Source organism: Thalassophryne amazonica, chromosome 16 (assembly GCF_902500255.1).
Source record: "Thalassophryne amazonica chromosome 16, fThaAma1.1, whole genome shotgun sequence".
Taxonomy (NCBI): Eukaryota; Metazoa; Chordata; class Actinopteri; order Batrachoidiformes; family Batrachoididae; genus Thalassophryne; species Thalassophryne amazonica.
The window spans coordinates 63,716,244-63,736,146 of record NC_047118.1 but is presented as its reverse complement, the minus strand read 5'-3'; the positions used below and the strand labels follow the sequence as shown (position 1 = coordinate 63,736,146).

The 19,903-nt window shown below is 41.1% G+C and overlaps 1 protein-coding gene across 1 annotated transcript in view; it reads left to right on the top strand.

Moving 5' to 3' along the window:
• tbc1d16 (TBC1 domain family, member 16) overlaps positions 1–19,582 on the top strand; it is an 87,435-nt gene extending 67,853 nt beyond the window's left edge. Inside the window, exons 11-13 of the mRNA XM_034190516.1 lie at positions 5,696–5,875; positions 13,977–14,123; positions 18,358–19,582. Of these exons, the coding sequence (XP_034046407.1) occupies positions 5,696–5,875; positions 13,977–14,123; positions 18,358–18,657 (627 nt within the window). The 3' untranslated portion in view covers positions 18,658–19,582. The remainder of the gene's footprint in view (positions 1–5,695; positions 5,876–13,976; positions 14,124–18,357) is intronic.
• The last annotated feature ends 321 nt before the right edge of the window (positions 19,583–19,903 follow it).

Below are 19,903 nucleotides of genomic sequence, written 5' to 3'. Positions count from 1 at the left end.
TGGGGGCCGCTTTAGGCCCCCAGAAGCCAATGGTTTCGAAATAAGCTCAGATGCATTCTGAGCGTCCAGAACAGTCATTTTAATGTTTTGAGAAGACCATAAAGTGGACACCATTTGACTTATGCAATTTGAAACTGTGGATATAAGTACTTTATTCTGAGAATAGCCAGCATTGATTTTATTAACATCCTGGTGTAAATAAGGTATCACCACATGTGTAGAACTCAAAAAGAATGATAGGTTGCGTTCTCATTAAAAAAACAATTGCAATGTGGTAAAATGTATTCATAAATATGAAAGAACAGGCTCTTAATAATTACTATCACATTCTGTATTTTTTTTTTCTCAAGATTTGTTTTTGCATAAGTTTGAAAAAACAACAGATCATAAGTTTAGGATAAATTACTTATGAATTTAATTTTCAAAGTGGCACTAATGACAACACTCATACTGAACATAATTTCACTTGCATAGACTGATTTTGGAGATCAAGCAATAATTGCAGATGGGCTTTCTGAGGTCACAGATAGCTTTTCTGATTTCCTTTTCTAACTTTCAGAATATAGTAAATTAGCATATGGTTCATTGATACTTATGTGTGGACACTAGTCCCTAGAGGCAACTGTTTTTGGTTTCAAATCTGGGCAAATGCAGTCCCAGAAAATTCTGAATGTGACAAACAAGAAACAGGTGTTGTAAACAAGTCAATGCTGCTAAAAATACAAACTTGCAGAAACAAAGATACTATTCTGACATGGTTTGCACATAAGACTGACAAAGCATGTTTCAAGTACACACATATATGTCAGAAGGTGGGGGGGGCATACCATATTCTGTCCCCCCTGGTTGAAAAGGTGAGGGGGACATGTCCCCCCTATCCCCCACCAAATTGCGCCCATGTCTGAAAGCACTTTGTGAAAATCTTATAGCTAACTGGGAATAGAAACAATAACATTTTGTGAAGTCTGGAAAAGAAAAAAATTTTCAACGGTGCAAGAATGGATTGCTGTTGGTTTATGTCAGGAATAGATGCTTTTACATTTCAGGCTGGGTTTAAATTAAGGATTGGAGCCTGGATTAAAAAGAAAAGAGAAAGATTTTTTTGTATTGAAAGAAAGCAGTAAAAAAAAAAAAAAAATACGCAGGACCAGGAACTTTTGCAAGATGTCCATCAAAGACACCCATACCCCACTATTTAGGTGGAGTGATATTTTTTGTGTTTAGCACTTTTAGTATCTGTTGGTAGTTTGATCCGTTTGGTCCAGTTAATCCATGATTATTGATAAAATAAAGCTGGTCATAAATTGTAATGCCTACATCGAAGCAACCTATTATAACAACAAACACATTGTCCCCAAAAATATGATTCAGTAAATACCCAAACCGAGGTTAGTCTGTTAAGTTAGCTTGTTGGTAACTCTAAGGTGGGGGTGGGTGTTCAGGCCCCATTCATCCCACCCAGGTCATCCATGGGGTCACTGATGCTCCACTTCTTCATCCAAATGGGCAAGTCATTAAGTAAGCAGAAGAACCGCTGCCAACACGGCGACATTCAGAGCAGCAAATTTTAGGGATCATATCTGCTTTTCCGTGTCTCTATTGAAAACCTGTGGGTGATGTCACACACAGTTTGTCTGGTATATACTGTATGGGTTATGGTCTACGCTGTTACATTAGCACAGCTAAAGTAACAGCGGCGTTGCTGTCTCATCACATATGAGTACATAAAAAGAAAAACAAATTATCATGTAACACAATGCTAAAATACCCCTGGCTGTATGAGCATTGTCTTCTTTATAATTTTCAGTACTTAATTAATTTCACAAGAACCACAATGGAAATAAGCGTTTATGCTTTATTGTGTTATCAGTGTATCATTGATACATTCAGCTTTGTATGTTTGTATTGATGTTGCAGAATAAACTCAATCAATCAATCATAAAGCGTGCATGCTGACGTCCGCGAAATGTCTTGTAAAGTGTTATCAGGTTACAGTAACGGCATTTTCAGGTTTGGAAGTGTTTATTTCTCATTAGCTTCTACATTATATATGACAAAGAGGTTATATTTTCACACAAACGAAGCGCAGTTAGCAGCTAGCTCAACCAGCCAGTGACATCACCACGCTAACGCCCACAAATGTCTTGTAAATCACTCCAGAGGTGTTATCAGGTTACAGAAACAGCATTTTCAGTTTTAAAAGTGTTTATTTCTCGTTATCTTTTACGTAATATATGAGAAATATGTTATATTTACACATAAATTAGACCGTTTTGGAGCACAAGAGAGACCAGCCACTGATGTCACAGTACCGCTCTATTTTGATTCACCCCCGCCCATCAAAAACTAACAAAAAAAATGAACTTGCATAATTTATAGTGTAACTAGAAGCACTCAGAGAGTGCAAACCTCCGCCAAGGCCATGGGATCACTGACGCCATAACATCTACACGGCGTGGAATCATTGAACCTAAAAAAGTCTAACAGTGATGTTTGCTCAGTAGTAAAAAAAAAAAGTTTCATCTGCTGTGACTGGATAAATTAATTAAACCTCTGCTAAAAAAAAAACCTACTCTCACCCCTGCACTACTTTCAAACTTCCGGCCCATTTCAAATCTTCCATTCCTCTCAAAAATCATAGAAAAAGTTGTTTCCACCCAAATCCATGATCACCTGCAATCTTCCAGCCTCTATGAGAAGTTTCAGTCAGGGTAGCACTGAGACAGCCCTGGTCAGGGTCACCAATGACTTGCTGATGGCTTCTGACCAGGGCTCTCCATCCCTTCTCTTGCTCCTGGACCTCTCGGCCGCCTTTGACACTGTAGACCATACCATCCTTCTTCACCAAGTCCAGCATTTCGTTGGTCTTTCAGATACAGCACTCCAGTGGTTTCGGTCCTACCTGACTGATAGAGCTGAGTATGTGGCCCTTGGGGAAGCCAGGTCGAGGCCCCACATTGCAACCTGTGGGGTCCCCCACGGGTCAGTCCTTGGACCAACCTTATTTTCCATCTATATGCTCCCCTTGGGCCACATCATCAGCAGGCATAGAATATCCTTCCATTGCTATGCTGATGATACTCAGCTCTATGTCAGACTAGACCACGCTTCCTCATTTTCCATTCACACTCTCACTGCCTGCCTGGAGGAGACAAGGGCGTGGATGAATGACAATTTTCTCCAGCTAAACAGCACAAAAACTGAAGCCATTCTCATTGGCACTCCACATCAACTGAAATCATCCCCTCAAAGTATTTTCATTTTCTGGCCACAACATTCCATTATCAACATCTGTTACAAACTTGGGAGTCCGTTTTGACCCCAACCTTTCATTTGACATCCATATCCAGCATATCTGTAAGACAGGATTCTTTCATCTTAGGAACATTTCCAAACTCCGCCCCTCCTTGTCGTTGTCTGATGCTGAGAGGCTGGTCCACGCCTTTGTCTCCTCCAGGCTGGACTATTGTAATGCACTCCTCATCGGGATCTCTGGCAGAAATTTACAACGTCTCCAGTCCATTCAAAACTGTGCTGCCAGGATCCTGATGGGGGGTGCCAAAAACTCAACACATTACTCCCATCCTCAACAAACTCCACTGGCTTCCTGTTAGGTTCAGGGTGGAATATAAGCTCTGCCTCCTGACCTATCAGTGTGTCTACGGCGGTGCACCAGCGTACCTCAAAGAACTTCTGTCCCCCCATGAGCCCATGAGATGCCTCCGCTCAAACAGTCACCTCCTCCAGGTCCCCAAACCAAGCTCCACACAATGGGGGACAGAGCCTTTCAGGCAGCAGCACCATGCCTGTGGAATGCCCTGCCCATCCACCTGAGGGCGCCACAGTCAGTGGACTCTTTTAAATCAAATCTTAAAACGTTTTTATTTCAGAAAGCTTATGAATTATAGTTGCTAATTTTAACTGATTTTTAATTGATCTTGTTTTATTTTTATTGTTGTTGATTGTTGTTTTATGCTTTTTGTTTAACCTCTGTGGCACTTTGAGATTTGTTTACAAATGTAAAGTGCAATATAAATAAATGTAGTATTATTATTATTATAGCATGTATCCTTAGTACTTGGCATCACAGTTTATTGCAACTTGCACCTTTCCCAGAGGCTACTGTCATCTGAGCACTGATATTGATATTGCATGTGCTTATAGACAAAAACAAATAAGAGACAAAATTCTATTTATTATTCAACTAAACTGCAAATATATGAATTTTTTAACATTTATGAAACACTTCTCTAAACAAGGCCATAGGGTCACTGACCCTAAAGAGATTCCCTCCTTGGCACAGTGATCTGTTCAACAATTCAGTGTTACAACCAAAACTATGATACATACACTTTTCTTTCCTTTATATTTGACATCCTTGACCATGAAAACATACCACTAGAACTTGGAATCACTTTTATGTCTTTATTAGTTCAAAGGTTATTGTATAAAAACGATTTTTCGGTAATGGCAGTTTTCTTCTGGATCTAGCTCCATAACATTTGAAGCTACATTAAATCTGATGACACCTTACTGAATCAGTACAGATTCAACTACAATTTGGTGTTAGTTGTGCATCTCTAGCTTCATTTGTCACCTCACACTGACACATTTTCTATGTTCCCTATATTTTTGCATATTCTGGATCACCAGATCCGGAATCCAGATCCGATCATCACCAAACTTTTTGTTTGATAGAACATTTGACTGTGTTACACCCTAATTTTTTTCAAGCCTTTCTGCCTTGTTTTTGTGGAGTTAGAAACTAGAATGTCAAAATTCCCCCTATCCCGCAGTGGTGAAGAATCCTTTAAAAAATTCCTGGATCTGGATCGTGATCCTGATCACCACTATAATTTAATCACTTGTTCCTCTTTTCATTTCCAACCACTCCACAAAATTTCATCAAAATCCGTTCAAAACCTTTTGAGTTATCCTGCTGACAACGAGACAAACAAACAAACGCGACCGAAAACATAACCTCCTTGGCAGAGGTAAAAATATTAAACAGTTTGTGAAATTTTAACCTCTTCAAATAGGTCATCCATGAACTTGTCCAAGGTCGGTGTCCCAAGAATGTTCCCTGTGAATTTGGAGACTCTAGAATAGGACTGGATTTATGCTGAACACAGTCGGACGGACTGATAGACGCAAACCTTCGTAGTACCCAGTGGCCATATTTGATGGCCCCGGGTGAAAATAGTAAAAAAGTGCTCCTGGATCCAGATCTGGATCAACCTGCAAATCTATTCATCTTTGACCCAAAGCATACTTGTCATTAAAATCCAACCACATCAGAGAGATAGAAGGCCTGAGCCAAAAACACTAGCCCCCTGGCAGAAGTAGTAAAGACAAAATAGATCAGGTTAATGTATCTAAATGCATACCCCTGTTATGTTTTGCAGTGTTTAAAAAAAACAAAAATAATACAAAAAAATTGAATCCTCTCCAATTTTTTGGAATCTCCTCGAGCGTCGTGAGAATTAAATTTTTGGCTAAATTTGTTATCAACCATGGGGAAAGGTGTGTGTGTGTGTGTGTGTGCGCGCACGTGCAATAGAGTCAGACAGAGTGACAGGCAGTGGCACTCTAACCATATCACAGAAAATGTCAACATGTAGTTAGTTGTGTTTGCACTTGAACGTGTCCCTCATGCTACATGATTGTGCGTCTTTCTCCTGTCAACTGTGTCTAGATGTACCTGCGGGAGCTGCTGCGTCTGATGTTTCCGCGTTTCCACCAGCACTTGACCAGGCTGGGTGAGGACGGCCTTCAGCTGCTTTTCTGCCACCGCTGGATCCTGCTCTGCTTCAAACGAGAGTTCCCAGACACCGAGGCCCTGCGCATGTGGGAGGCGTGCTGGGCGCACTACCAGGTCAGCACCAAGTGCAAATGCGTGCATATGGAGATTGATAAAAGGGACTCGAGCGGCAGTGTATGTTTGGTGGGCCTCTGCCTCACACTTTGGTGACAAGTGCAGTTAGTAGAGGAACATTTCACACAAAGAGTCTGTGTTATTCCTCTCAAGCTCGTCACCAAAAACAAACAATTGCTAATCATATTAATGATTACTTTATAAGCAAACTAGATAAATTGAGAGAAAATATGCCTAATCTGAGTAATGTTAAATCCTATCTTTTGATTATAAATAAAAATATGAACAATTAAAACATCAGGTTTAAATTTGAAGTAGTAAGTATAAATAAGGTAAAGGAATATTTGAAATCCTCGGACTCGGACAGTGTTTTTTAATGGCAGCTTTTCTGGTACCAGGAGTGTAGCATGTGGTGCGCCACAAGGGAGTTGCCTCAGTCCACTATTATTTACAATTTTCACAAATGATTTACCATATATCTTTGATAAAGTTAGTATAGTAATGTATGCAGATGATTCAACCATTTATAAATCAGCACGCTCACACAATAGCTTGGAAGCTGTTTTAAATATGGAATTGCACAAGGTAGTTGACTGAGTAGCATCCAGTAAGCTAGTGTTAAACATAGTAAAGACTAACTGCATGATTATTGGTTCCAGTCATGTTATTTTGAAAAATTTAACATTAAAATGATTAAACATTAAAATAAATAATATGAGAATAAATCAAGTACATGAGACTAAGCTGCTGGGTGTAATGGTAGACTCAAAAGTATCATGGAAAAAACATATAAATGATATTTCTGTAAAAATGGGCAGGGGTTTATTGATTATGAGAAGACATGCAAGGCTTTTAAGTTGTTCAACTTTGAATTATGCTATTAAAGCACTGTTATTAATATACCTGGATCATTGCCCAACAGTTTGGTCAATTCCTCTGGGGAAATGATAAATAGATTATAGATTATTCAAAATGAGGCTGCTCGTATAGCACTCAACTGCAGTGATTAATTTGATTGGAACTTGATTGTTTTTGTTTCATGTGTTTTCCCTTTTTATTATTTCGTATTTTATATATTTTTGAATGCATTTTTAATTTCTGTATATTGTGTTTGTTGATTTGTGTGGACCTCAGGGAGAATAGCTGCAGCTCAGCTGTAGCTAATGGGAATCCAAATAAATAAGCAATAAACCACACGGTATTGTAGTTTGATTAATGTTCTTCATACCCCTGAAGAGATTTAAGGATTAAATTCAACAGTGTTTAGATTTGATTTCTGCTTTAAAGTATCATAAAACCTCACATTCCTGTCAAAGTTATATTTAACACTTCATAAAATCCTGCGCTCAACGGGTTTTGGGTAACATGATTGACTCTTTCTCTGCATTTCCTGTGACAGTGTTACATCCCCTCTAAGCCTCGATGGACACCAACAAACCAGAAAATTCACACTGATTAGCTTGTTTGGGATAGCATTCTTCATTTCTCAACACAGGCTCATCAAATGAGGGAAGAAGCAGGATTTTTTTCTGCTTTTAACCTTCTGTGATGGTCTTGTTGCAGTTTTAAAGCAGAAATTCATGGCATTTTGCTGTAATTGGTGAATATCGTTGTGTTCTAGTGTTTAATGTCCATGCAGTTTTTGTATTTTATGCATTATGGTGGATCTCCATGGAAATAACTGGCGAGTGCAGCACCAACAGTCTATAGCAGTCTGAATGGAAATAGCAGAAATAAAAACATGTCTACATTACCTAACCTGTCTGAGTTCATAAAATTCTGTCCTATCACAGCATAAACTGTTCTTAAGAACAGATCAATGTAATGTAAGTCAGTTGTAATATGTTGGTGAAGTATAACGACACTCCCTTCGTATAATTTTTGAGTTATTGCTGTCATTGGTGTGAAAACAGGGTGCTTTTCATGACGCGTTTATTTTATATTACTATTTGTAATCCTCCCCCTTCCCCTAACCATAACTCCTTCAGACCCCCCCCATTACCCTGCATTTTGTGCCCCCGTCACGAAATGAATTTGTGCCCCCATCACGAAAAGCCCTCTATTTTCATGACGATATGACATACCCATACATTAATTGACTTTTACAATGCCATCACAAACTGCCATGAGACTGGGTTGGAAATATCACACAGATAATTCCTACCTGTTTAAGACCAGGTGACTCTCTGCACTTCCGTCTTAAAGATAAAACATCCAGTTTGTCTTGTCGCGGTCACAGCTAGAGGTGGTACAGTTTTCTCATCAGCTTCTCACCAAAAGTAATGGAACATCCACTTTGTCCTTGTTGCTGCTTGCTGACATGTGAAGACACTATCCTTGAGTTATCTTTCATCTTCTGTTTGCGTCCAGAAGCTCTGCACCCCAGCATTCGATGGCTGTCCATTCATTCCATGAAATTTATCGAAGACAGACCCATTAGACTGTTTTTGCTGTCGGATAAATGATTAATTAAATGTGTTCTAATCAGCCTACTCAGTCCGTCACAGTGTGTGACTATTGCTACAAGTCTCCGAGCGTAATATTTCAAATTGACATCGTTGTCATGTGACTACTACCCGTACACACTGTTGACATCCTCACAGGTAAGACCCAGAGGAGACGAGAAAAACATCACAACAACTCATTGTTTTTTGCATTTTTTATGTGTTGGGGTCATAATTCATTTGTTTTAGGGTGGGCGTTTAATAAACTTGAAGAGTAAATGATTTAACTTGGGGTGGGTGTTTAACAGACTTTCTTCAGAAAAAAAAGGGGTGTGGGTTGATGCTCGGCCAGGGGCAGTCCAGTATGTGGATACAGTATAAATATTGTGAAAAGGGTACATTTTTAATCTATAGTTTAATGTCACCCAAATTTAACTGTCTAGTCTCATAAATCACATTATTCCAAAAAGCCTATATATTTCTAAATCCTACCAACTCACTATAAACTAGCACCCTGATACTGCAAAGTATGTGCTGGCACATACAACTCAGCCACTTACATAAGAAACAGTCATTCATTCATTCATTCATTCATTTTCTATACCCGCTTATTCCAGTTCAGTGTCACTGGGAAGCTGGAGCCGACTGAACAGGATGCCAGTCTGTCACAGACACACAAACACATTCACACGCACTCGCACCTATGGTCAGTTTAAAGTTTTCAATCCACCTAACCTGTTTGTCTTTGGAAATTGGAGGAAGCAAACCTGGATCATGATTAAATTGATCTCCTTTTCATTGATAAGCCTTGTACAATTTTACTCGATCTAACAGCCCTGTGTCCACACACCTGCCCCCCCCCCAAATCTTTTTTCAGTTCTTCTAAATGACAACAGAGCATTTGTAGTCACCAAGAGGAAAAAACTGTTTTCTTTTTTTCAGTGTGTTTTGTCTTTTCTGTGCCATTCTTCCGAGCACTTTTAGAAAGACATTTGCTGCTTTTCCACTGGTGTGCAATCAGAGGAATCACACTGTTTAACATACTGCACAGGTGCTTTACTCCTGCAGACTGCTTTTATCACTGTACACATTATAACAGTCGTTAGCTGTTTGTACAAAACCTCAAACAAAGACTCAGCACAATTGTTGGAAGAAGAAAAAGCAGCATTCTTTCATTGACTGTTTGAGGTTGGTGCTAAAAGTGAGTAGTCAATGTTAAAATGATCAAATTCAGAGCAGAAATAAACATGTTTACACCCTGGTCTCTATGGGTAGTTTCCCCCTCCATGATGACAACTATGGGGGGATGGCAGATGGGTGAATTTTTTTTTTTTTTTTTTACTTATTAGTTGAAGATGGTTTACACCATGAAGTTATGCATCGCTACAACATAAATTATTTTCAGTCTGATGTATTTTTCATTCAGACACTGTTTCTTCAGGCTTCAGTCATTATCCTCTTCAAACTGGTGGCATTATAAATTAAATATAAATATCAAAATTGATCAACATGGGCAAAAAAATCATGAGTATAATTTTATTATATCACTCAGCCCATAGCTCTAAGCCCGGTTTTATAGTGGTCTAATCTTGTTTAGTCGACTAAGCTCACTTAGTTGACTAATCTTTTGATGTTAGTTGTTGCACAAAGCGCATAGTCGGCTAACCCTAAACGTTAGCCGACTAAAATTTTTAGCCTGGTACAGAGGACGCTAATCTTATTTTAGTCGGCAAAACTTCAGTGTCTTACCCAAAAATAAATAAATGGCGGCTATTATGTACCACCGATTGATAGAGCAGGAAGGAAGGAGCGGGAGTTCTGGGACTGGAATAATCCATTGGACATGTTTACGGACGCTGAGGCTAGAAGTGCTTCTCTTCCAGTGCAGCAGACTCACCCATGTTTGTAGAAGACGACCAACCCAGAAGTAAACAAAACTCTTGATCATTAGAGGTGTTTCTTGGCAACGGCACTGGCTAGGCCACTTATGCCCGTGAAAATTGTTGACTAACTTTAGATGGCTAATCTGCAAGTTTATCTGTCGACGTGAAATGGAGATTAGATGGCTAATGTTGGGTGACTAACCTTAGTCGACTAAGTAAGTTTAGTAGAATAAAAGATTAGACTGCTTTATGAATCTGGGCCTTTGTCAAATTTTCAACAGCTGTATTTTCAATCTTTTAAGACATCTTAAATTCATTTGTGATAAACCAGTAATTAAAACATTGCAGTAGAAGACATGAGTAATACTAAAATTTCACTCAATGGAAATATTAGATCACAGATAAATTAGATACTCTGTCAGTACAATTAACTGCACATCAACCCATATTACTGTACCGTACTCTAATAAATGCCCCAGAGGGTGTGAAATTTTCAAGAAAGGGGGCATTTATCGTTTGCATACACGTGTATTCATGCATGCTGTACGCAGTACGGCCTTCCGGTACATATGTGTACATGTGTACTGCATGCAAGAGAAGCAGCGCAGACTTGAAATGAATGTTGTTTTTCTGAATGCAGTAGCTGCTAAATAATTACATAATATGGCTCCACACAAACGTCTTTACTCCGCAAAGTTCAAGTTAAAAGTTGTGAAAGAAGGGGAAGAGAAGGGGAAGCACCATGCCACTCGGATTTTCCTCGGTGATAGAAAACACGTCTGGGAGTGGTGTAGGAACAAGGATAAGCTTGCAACCCTGGCTAAAACAGCAAAATGGCTGCCTGATGGGGGGAGCGGCAGGCATTCACGTGACAAGGGAGTGTCTGAAATATGAGGCACTGCGGCTGCATAAGCAACATGGAAACCAGAACAGACTTGATGAGATTTTGTGACAATGAGGTAGGACTATTTCATTTTCATTTGACTCTGTTCTCTCAAGAATTTTCACAGTTTCACTCAATGCAGTGTGATGAAAAAATTGGGGGTGGCAGGGATATTTATTTGAGAGGGAGTGTTTATTAGAGTAAATACGGTATCTCTGATGCTTGTGAAGACACCGCTAGCAATCAGTGCTAGCGAGGCCTTCAACCCAACAGTAAACAAGCGCTCAGTCAAAGCGGCCACACCTCTAATTATTCTTAGTTGTACAGTTTAAAATGGCATAAACTGATGAGTTAGCAAAAAATAAAAAATCACCCCCTACAGTTGTACAAACTGTTTTTGTGCCAGGCTGTAAACACTTTTATTTCTCTTGTAAAGTTGGAGAATTTAACAAGGGGATCTAATCACTTTTGGAGGCAGCCTCAAGTGGCCATTTAAGGAACTGGAGGTTTTGGCACTTCTATGTTGGGTTCCTTTCTCAGCACTGGATTTTGCTGCTTGACGATTACTGACAACTCATTTGGCCCTGCATACTTAGGGAAACCAAGGGAATAAAATTGATTTTGTTTATCCTTAATGTTAACTAAAAATACAGTACTAATGTTATTCTCAGCATGATTCTAAGACTGAAAGTACTGCAGAAATACGAGGTCTGTTAGAAAAGTAACGGACCTTTTTATTTTTTGCAAAAACTATATGGATTTGAATCATGTGTGATTGCATCAGCCAAGCTTGAACCTTCGTGCGCATGCATGAGTTTTTTCACGCCTGTCGGTTGCGTCATTCGCCTGTAAGGACACCTTGTGGGAGGAGTGGTCCAGCCCCCTCTTCGGATTTTCATTGTCAGGAAATTGGCTGATCGACTGCCGCTTTGCTTCATCAAAATTTTTTCAGAAAGTGTGAGAGACAGCCAATTGGAAACCATTTGGAAAATTCAGATGGCTTTCGGTGAAGATTTTATGGGGATCACACAGATTAAGGACAATTACAACTGGATTAAAGACGGCCCACAGCGGCGGATGGCGCACCGAGTGGCGATCGACAGGCTCAAACGACCAGATCATTTCCAAAGTGAACGCTTTGTTGATCTGGGACGTCGTCTGACTACCAAAGAAATGGCAAGACAGCTGGACATAGCACTTTTTCGGCACATTCCACTGTTACAGGAGTTTTTGTAATGGAAAGAGGAGCGGAGAAATTCGCCACGGAGCCGCTCATGGCGCGGGACGAAAGCACCTCCGTGTTGGTCTCACAGGACAAGCCCTAACATGCCCAGCTCTTGCACCATTCGGAAAATTCAGATGGCTTTCGGTGGCTTTTCAGTCATGTGACTATCCGAGAAATTGTGGACGAGCTGGACATGCCAACATGTCCTGTGAGGCTTCATCACGGTGTTACTTTTTGTTCTGTGCCTTGCGCCTCCGTCCCAACGCGCAAATTCCTCCGCACGTCTTTTCATGACAAAACTCCTGTAACAGTGGAATGTGTCGAAAAAGTGCTATGTCCAGCCGTCTTGCCATTTCTCTGGTAGTCAGACGACGTCCCAGATCAACAAAGCGCTCACTTTGGAAATGATCTGGTTGTTTGAGCCTGTCGATCACCGCTCGGTGCGCGGCGCGCCATCTGCCGCTGTGGGCCGTCTTTAATCCAGTTGTAATTGTCCTTAATCTGTGTGATCCCCATAAGATCTTCACCGAAAGCCATCTGAATTTTCCAAATGGTTTCCACTTGGCTGTCTCTCACACTTTTTGAAAAAAGTTTGATGAAGCAAAGCGGCAGTCGGTCAGCCAATTTCCTGACAATGAAACTCTGACGAGGGGGCTAGACCACTCCTCCCACAAGGCGTGCTCACAGGCAAATGACGCAACCGACGGGTGTGAAAAAACTCACGCATGTGCACGAAGGTTCAAGCGTGGCTGATGCAATCACACATGATTCAAATCCATATAGCATAACTGTAAAGCGCTTTGAGCATCTGAAGCAGATGGAAAAGCGCTATATAAATGCAGTCCATTTACCATTTACCATTTATAGTTTTTGCAAAAAATAAAAAGGTCCGTTACTTTTCTAACAGACCTCGTATGGTTGAAAATGCCTCAACAAATGATTTTACAAACAGGTTTATCAGTTTTATTATTTCTAAATTCAAATGGATACTATGAATACCATACTGAATGATGCCGTGCATTTCTGGTAACTGCTTTGCAATTGCAAATTTGTGAAAGTAAATAAACTTTTCCAGTTAATTGTCGTGAAGCACATGTGAGTCTGACATGAAGCAGGCTGTTGTTTAAAGAATAATATTTACTTTCAGCTTCAGAATGTACCCTCAGTAAACAGGTCAGTAGAAGGTGCTGCCTCAATCCACCCGGCTGTCTTCCTGATCTGCAATAAATGAGGGTTTCTTTTTTTTCTTTTTCTTTCACTGCTTCTTTCGTGTACAGAGGTCCAAATAACTGTGACATGTTCTCTGCCATGAAACCGAGCTTAACACGTTTTGTTGCTGAGGCAGAGTCAAATATCACCGTTTCTGCTTTATACCATCTGTTTAGAGGTGCTGCTCTTCAGGTCCACCGTGGGGACGGGAAAATGAAACCTTGGTTTAGACAAGTGGTCTCACGCTCAAATTACTCGAGGGCCGCTGGCCAGGTTTGGTCCTCCAGGGAGTCCTCTCCAAGTTAACACCTTCTCACAGGCCTGTGTGTGTAACCATGCATCAGCCGCCACAAAATAAAGAAGCTGTTCATTGCCTCCCATATTTTTCTTATACTTTGCTCACAAACCAAACCTTCTGTTGTCTGTTTTGCCAGCTCTGTTTTATGTCTCTCTGCAGACAGACTACTTCCACCTGTTCCTTTGTGTGGCCATCATCATTCTGTACGGGGACGATGTGACGGAGCAGCAGCTCGCCACTGACCAGATGTTGCTCCACTTCAGCAACCTCTCCATGCACATGAACGGAGAACTAGTGCTGCGCAAGGTGATGTATTAACACGAAGTTTTAAAACATTTTATTCAGAAAGTTAAAATGCTGAATGGCTGCAATGCCTGGCTGCTCCCACAAATACAAGTATGTAAACCAGAGTTTAGCTGTGCTTAAAAAACAAAAAAAAAACAATACAACAAAGAACAGCCTGAAGCAGGTTACTAGGGCTGGGTGATATGGACCCCAAGCCATATCCTGTTATTTTTAGGTTTAATGGTGTTATATGATATGTATCTGTATTTTTTACGGAATGGCCTAAATATTCTGTCTTAACTTGATGTCATGCATATGTCAGAAGTACTTTTCTTGACATACTAATCAAATGAGAAACCTTCCAGGTTTTCTTTTCCTGTTCAACAAAGCACAGCTGCGCAAAGAATAAAAATGTAAGTAAGAGCGGATCAATTGTTTTTAAAAGCTTTGTAAAGAATTCTTGTTCCACTCTTACAATAAGGACCATATATTTATTTATTTGAAAGGCCACCACTTTTCTTTTGGTGTGAGGGAGGTAGAGGAAGAGTGCTATGTATATGGAGAGCGGAACTGGGTGCGTAAGCCTGCCTGCTTTCTGTGGAGTTGGAGAGGAGAAAAGCAAATGGCTTGTATTTAAAGAAAAAAAAATAGTCAACACGCAACATCAAAGCTATATTGGAATTATGGTATTCTCCTGTTTACATACTAAAATATAAAATACATGTATCTGTATAACTCATAATACTGATATATTGCCCAGCTCCACTGATTGCAAATGGTAACCTAGTTGCCATGATGCCCTTAAAGAAAGCAGGTCACCCTGAGTAAATAGCTGAGATCAAATTTCTGTATAATTTGTTTTTTTGTTTGGGAAATCCAGTTCAGTCTGGGCCCAAAATCCACCACCACCAACAACAAAAAAGTACATTTTAAAATTTTTTAAATTCCAAAAAGTTTGCCAAGGCTCCATTTTTACATGTTTTTGGGGATGATTGTTTTACTCAGGACAAAAATTTATTTAATTATTGATTGATAATATAAAACCACCTCGAGCAAACAGGAGCTAACCTGGGAATTGTTACTGAATGGGGCAGAAATAACTTGTCGTTACCGAACAGGGCAATTTTGTAGCTATTTTAAGTTTTTTAGATTGCATTTTAATAATCTAATTTATTTCACTGTTATTTTATTACAGTTGACAGTAAAGCTACTCATCTTATACCTACATATTATGTTTTAGTGAAGCAAATTGACACTTTTTTATCTGTACATATTGCTTATCTATCTGGATCTACATTATTGTTTTTTTTTTTTTTTTGTCATTTATTTAAAATTTTTAGTTGAAGTGATTCAGGGATACGAGGTCTGTTAGAAAAGTATCCGACCTTTTTATTTTTTGCAAAAACCAGATGGATTTGAATCACGTGTGATTGCATCAGCCAAGCTTGAACCTTTGTGCGCATGCGTGAGTTTTTTCACGCCTGTCGGTTGCGTCATTCGCCTGTGAACAGGCTTTGTGTGAGCAGTGGTCCACTCCTCTTGTCAGATTTTTATTGCGAATAAATGTTTGAATGATTTGGAGCTTTGCTGCATCAATTTTTTCCAGAAACTGTGAGAGACCTCCAGGTGGACACCATTCGGGAAATTGAAATGGCTTTCAGGGACGATTTTATGGGGATTACACAGATTAAGGAGGGCTCCAGCCGGTTTAAAGACCACCCACAGCTGCTGAGAGCGCGCCGCGGTCCGAGCGCCGATCGACAGGCTCAAACCCCGCTGAAACAACCAGATCATTTCCAACGTGAAGGCTTTGTTGATCCGGGACGTCGTCGACTTACACAAAAATGGCAGGAGACGTGGACATCAGTACTTTTTCAGCACATTCCACTGTTACAGGAGTTTTTTTCATGGAAAGAAAAGCGGACGGATGCGCCACGGAGCCGTTCATGGCGCGGCACAAAACCACCTCCGTGTTGGTCTCACAGGACGGCTTTCAGATGGCTTTCAGACGGCTGTCGGTGGGTTTTCAGTCGTGTGACTAACCGAGAAATTGTGGATGAGCTGGACATGCCAGAACATGTCCTGTGAGGCTTCATCACAGCGTTGCTTTGCACCATGCGGCTCCACTGCGATGCACGGAATTCCTCCGCTCCTCTTTCCATGACAGAAACTCCTGTAACAGTGGAATGTGCTGTTAATTTCCAAACTGGACGCTGTGTTTTATCCGGGACGTCCTCGCACAGGAATTGCGGAAGACGTGGACATCAGCACTTTTTCGGCACATTGAGACAGACGTGCGGAGGAATTCCGCGCGTCGCGGTGGAGCCGCATGGCGCAAAGCAACGCCGTGATGAAGCCTCACAGGACATGTTCTGGCATGTCCAGGGTCATCCACACTTTCTCGGTTAGTCACACGACTGAAAACCCACCGACACCCATCTGAAAGCCATCTCAAAGCCGTCCTGTGAGACCAACACGGAGGTGGTTTTGTGCTGCGCCATGAACGGCTCCGTGGCGCATCCCTCCGCTTCTCTTTCCATGAAAATAACTCCTGTAACAGTGGAATGTGCCGAAAAAGTTCTGATGTCCACGTCTCCTGCCATTTTTGTGTAAGTCAGACGACGTCCCGGATCAACAAAGCCTTCACGTTGGAAATGATCTGGTTGTTTCAGCGGGGTTTCAGCCTGTCGATCGGCGCTTGGAGTGCGGCGCGCTCTCAGCAGCTGTGGGCGGTTTTTAAACCGGCTGGAGCACTCCTTAATCTGTGTAATCCCCATAAAATCGTCCCTGAAAGCCATTTGAATTTTCCGAATGGTGTCCACCTGGAGGTCTCTCACAGTTTCTGGAAAAAATTGATGCAGCAAAGCTCCAAATCGTTCAGACATTTATTCGCAATAAAAATCAGCCGAGAGGGGTGGACCACTGCTCACACAAAGCCTGCTCACAGGCGAATGACGCAACCGACAGGCGTGAAAAAACTCACGCATGCGCACGAAGGTTCAAGCTTGGCTGATGCAATCACACGTGATTCAAATCCATATGGTTTTTGCAAAAAATAAAAAGGTCGGATACTTTTCTAACAGACCTCGTATGTTTAAAAAAATAGAACACAGGTTGAAAAATGTCAAATGTTTCCTTGAAGATAGGTTTTGCGCTGCAGAACCAAGCTGCCACATGGTGTTGGTTTGAATGGTTGAATTTAAAAAAAAAAAAAAAAAAAAAAGTGAAAAAAGAACAGTATATTGGGAAAACTCCCTAAAGGCAAAAAGGTCAACAGAGTGGCTATTTATACAAAATAGCATATACATAAGAACCATGTTCCAAAGAAGACCATAAAAACAGATCTACATTGCTGCATTGCTGTTTTTTTCCGCAAAGTGTTGCAGTAGTTTTCATCCACTGTAGTCGGCCCACAGAGGCCTTGAGGTGCTAAATGGGATGCTGGCATGCCGTGCAGAGGATTTATGATCTGCATCCCCGCTACTGAGCCGCTGCCTGCTTCCTCATGTTTATGGATGTTTTGTTGTTGCTGCTGCACCCACAGGCAGCGAGTTCATGTTAGCATGCAGCTGCTGTAACTGCTTTTGTTGTTGTCTGAGATTTTGCATCCCGTGTTCCAAGAGCAGACAGGCCTGCTTTGGCTTTAGATAACACGGTGCAAAGCTGACCTTGACTTTGTTTCAACATATTCTACCTGGGAGTAAAAGGTATTGATTTATTTCTGTGCTTTCATCTCCTAAGTCTGATATCTGCAATTAACTGTTTTGCATCCCTTTGATTGCCTTTGTTTCTCATCACTCCACAAATCCTTTCACATTTAAAGCAGGGTTTTACTTCATGTAGGTGCCAGTGTGTCGCTGCACCAGATTCCGTTAATATTTGAGCCACTGGCTCAGGTAGCGGAACAGACAGCTCGCTGCAGTTGTCGATTTTTCATACATTAAAACTGATTTCTGTGAAAATCATCCAGTGAGTGCACAAAAAACATCTGCATTACATATTGGTGTGTGGCAAGGAGGAGCTGCTTTATCTATTTCAAAGTTCGTTTCAGAGCATTTTGCACCACAGTACCACTAAAATTTTCTTCTTTAAATTGCAGATTTCCTGTATAGTTGTTATTAAAGAATTATAGATTCCCATGAAGTGAGTCACATCTGCATGAAGTAACACCCAGACTTTTGTTTTAACCATCTTGACCTGAGTTGACCTTCAGATTCTCTGCACTCTTTCAGTGTCTCTCATCCTGCTCTTCCAGGCCAGAAGCCTTCTCTACCAGTTCCGCCTCCTACCCAGAATCCCGTGTAGCCTACATGACCTTTGTAAACTATGCGGCACAGGGATGTGGGACAGTCGCTACATCCCCACTGTGGAATGTTCTGGCGAACACCCAGGTTCACAGAGTTGCCCCTATGGAGGCACCTCCACCCCTCAGCCATCTTCGCCCTCCCCGTCAGTCACGTCCTCGCCCTCGCCAAGCTCCACCCCCACCCCTCCTCCAGAGGGCAAGAAAGGCTCCAAGGCGCGAGACATATTCACCTTCAGGAAGCAGTCTTGATACAGACGTGCGGAGCTTCTGCTGGTCTTTGGCTCACGTTAGTCCATTTGTTGGATCCATGAAGTGTTGCTGCCTTCTGACGCTGATGAGGAACTCTTTCATATGATGGAATGTGTGGCTGTGTTTAACATGAATGTATTCAAAGTGTCCAGTATCACGCGGCAGGCCGAGGACGGTCCACTGTTTGAAGAAATGGGCCGGATGCACAAAAAGCTGGAGAAGGGACAATCATCCGTCCGTGTTGGTCTGCACAAACTTCAGGTTCAATCTACTGCCGGTTCGGCACATATCCACACGTTCTGTCAGCGGGAAGGGCTCACATCAGGGTCTGGCGCAACTGGACTGAATCTGTGCAGGACTCTGATCTCGGGTCAAATCAAACTGTGGATTCATTCACAGGACAAGAACTTGAAGTTTAAAAAGAAATGTTTCTGTGCTCACGATGGAATGATTAATCGTACTGAAATCTGAGCACGGAACTGATGTTTTAGACACAAAGTCTGAACCACACATTAAAGAGAAGTTCACTTTCAAATAGGATTATAATAATTTTTGGACACTTTTTTAAGTTAGAATTTTTTTTTTAAATCTTATATATCAGCAGTTACAATATTTAGCAATATTATATCCTTGCATGAGCGATCGTGTACGTGTAGCAGGCACAACGTGTTTGTTGAAAAACATCTAAGCCCAAAGCAAAGGTAAAAAATGTGTTTACATGACACACTCATATCATGATAGGGCTCAGCAGACTTCCTTATCAGGTAAAGAACATTCTCATATTTTCTTACCGTATCGAATGGTTCCCCATCAGGCAGCCAGAGACCGCTGAATGTTTCCTTCTGATAAAGTGGGACGCAGACGTTCACAATATTTGTTGAACAATCAGGTCTTTATTTACACATCAAACATGCTGCGGAGCGGACTAAAGTATCGATCATGGTTTTAGCCTGTTGGACAAATCGACACCGTTACGCTTTACTTGAAATCTCATCTTCTGTTTTGAACCGCGTTTCCACAAGGTTGTGAAAAATTGTCAGCAGCGTTGTTTTGCCCAAAATGAATGGTAATGTCAGTATCGCGCTATCAACGATAAGAATCACTCCACATGAAAGTGTCTGGTCCGTTTTCACTCAGCTGTGTGTGACTCTGATGTGTGCTTAAACTGGAGTAACCTCCAAACATCTGGTAATGAGCTGCAGTGCAAGGCCTCCCTCTGACCAATCTCTTTAATTATACCAGTCGT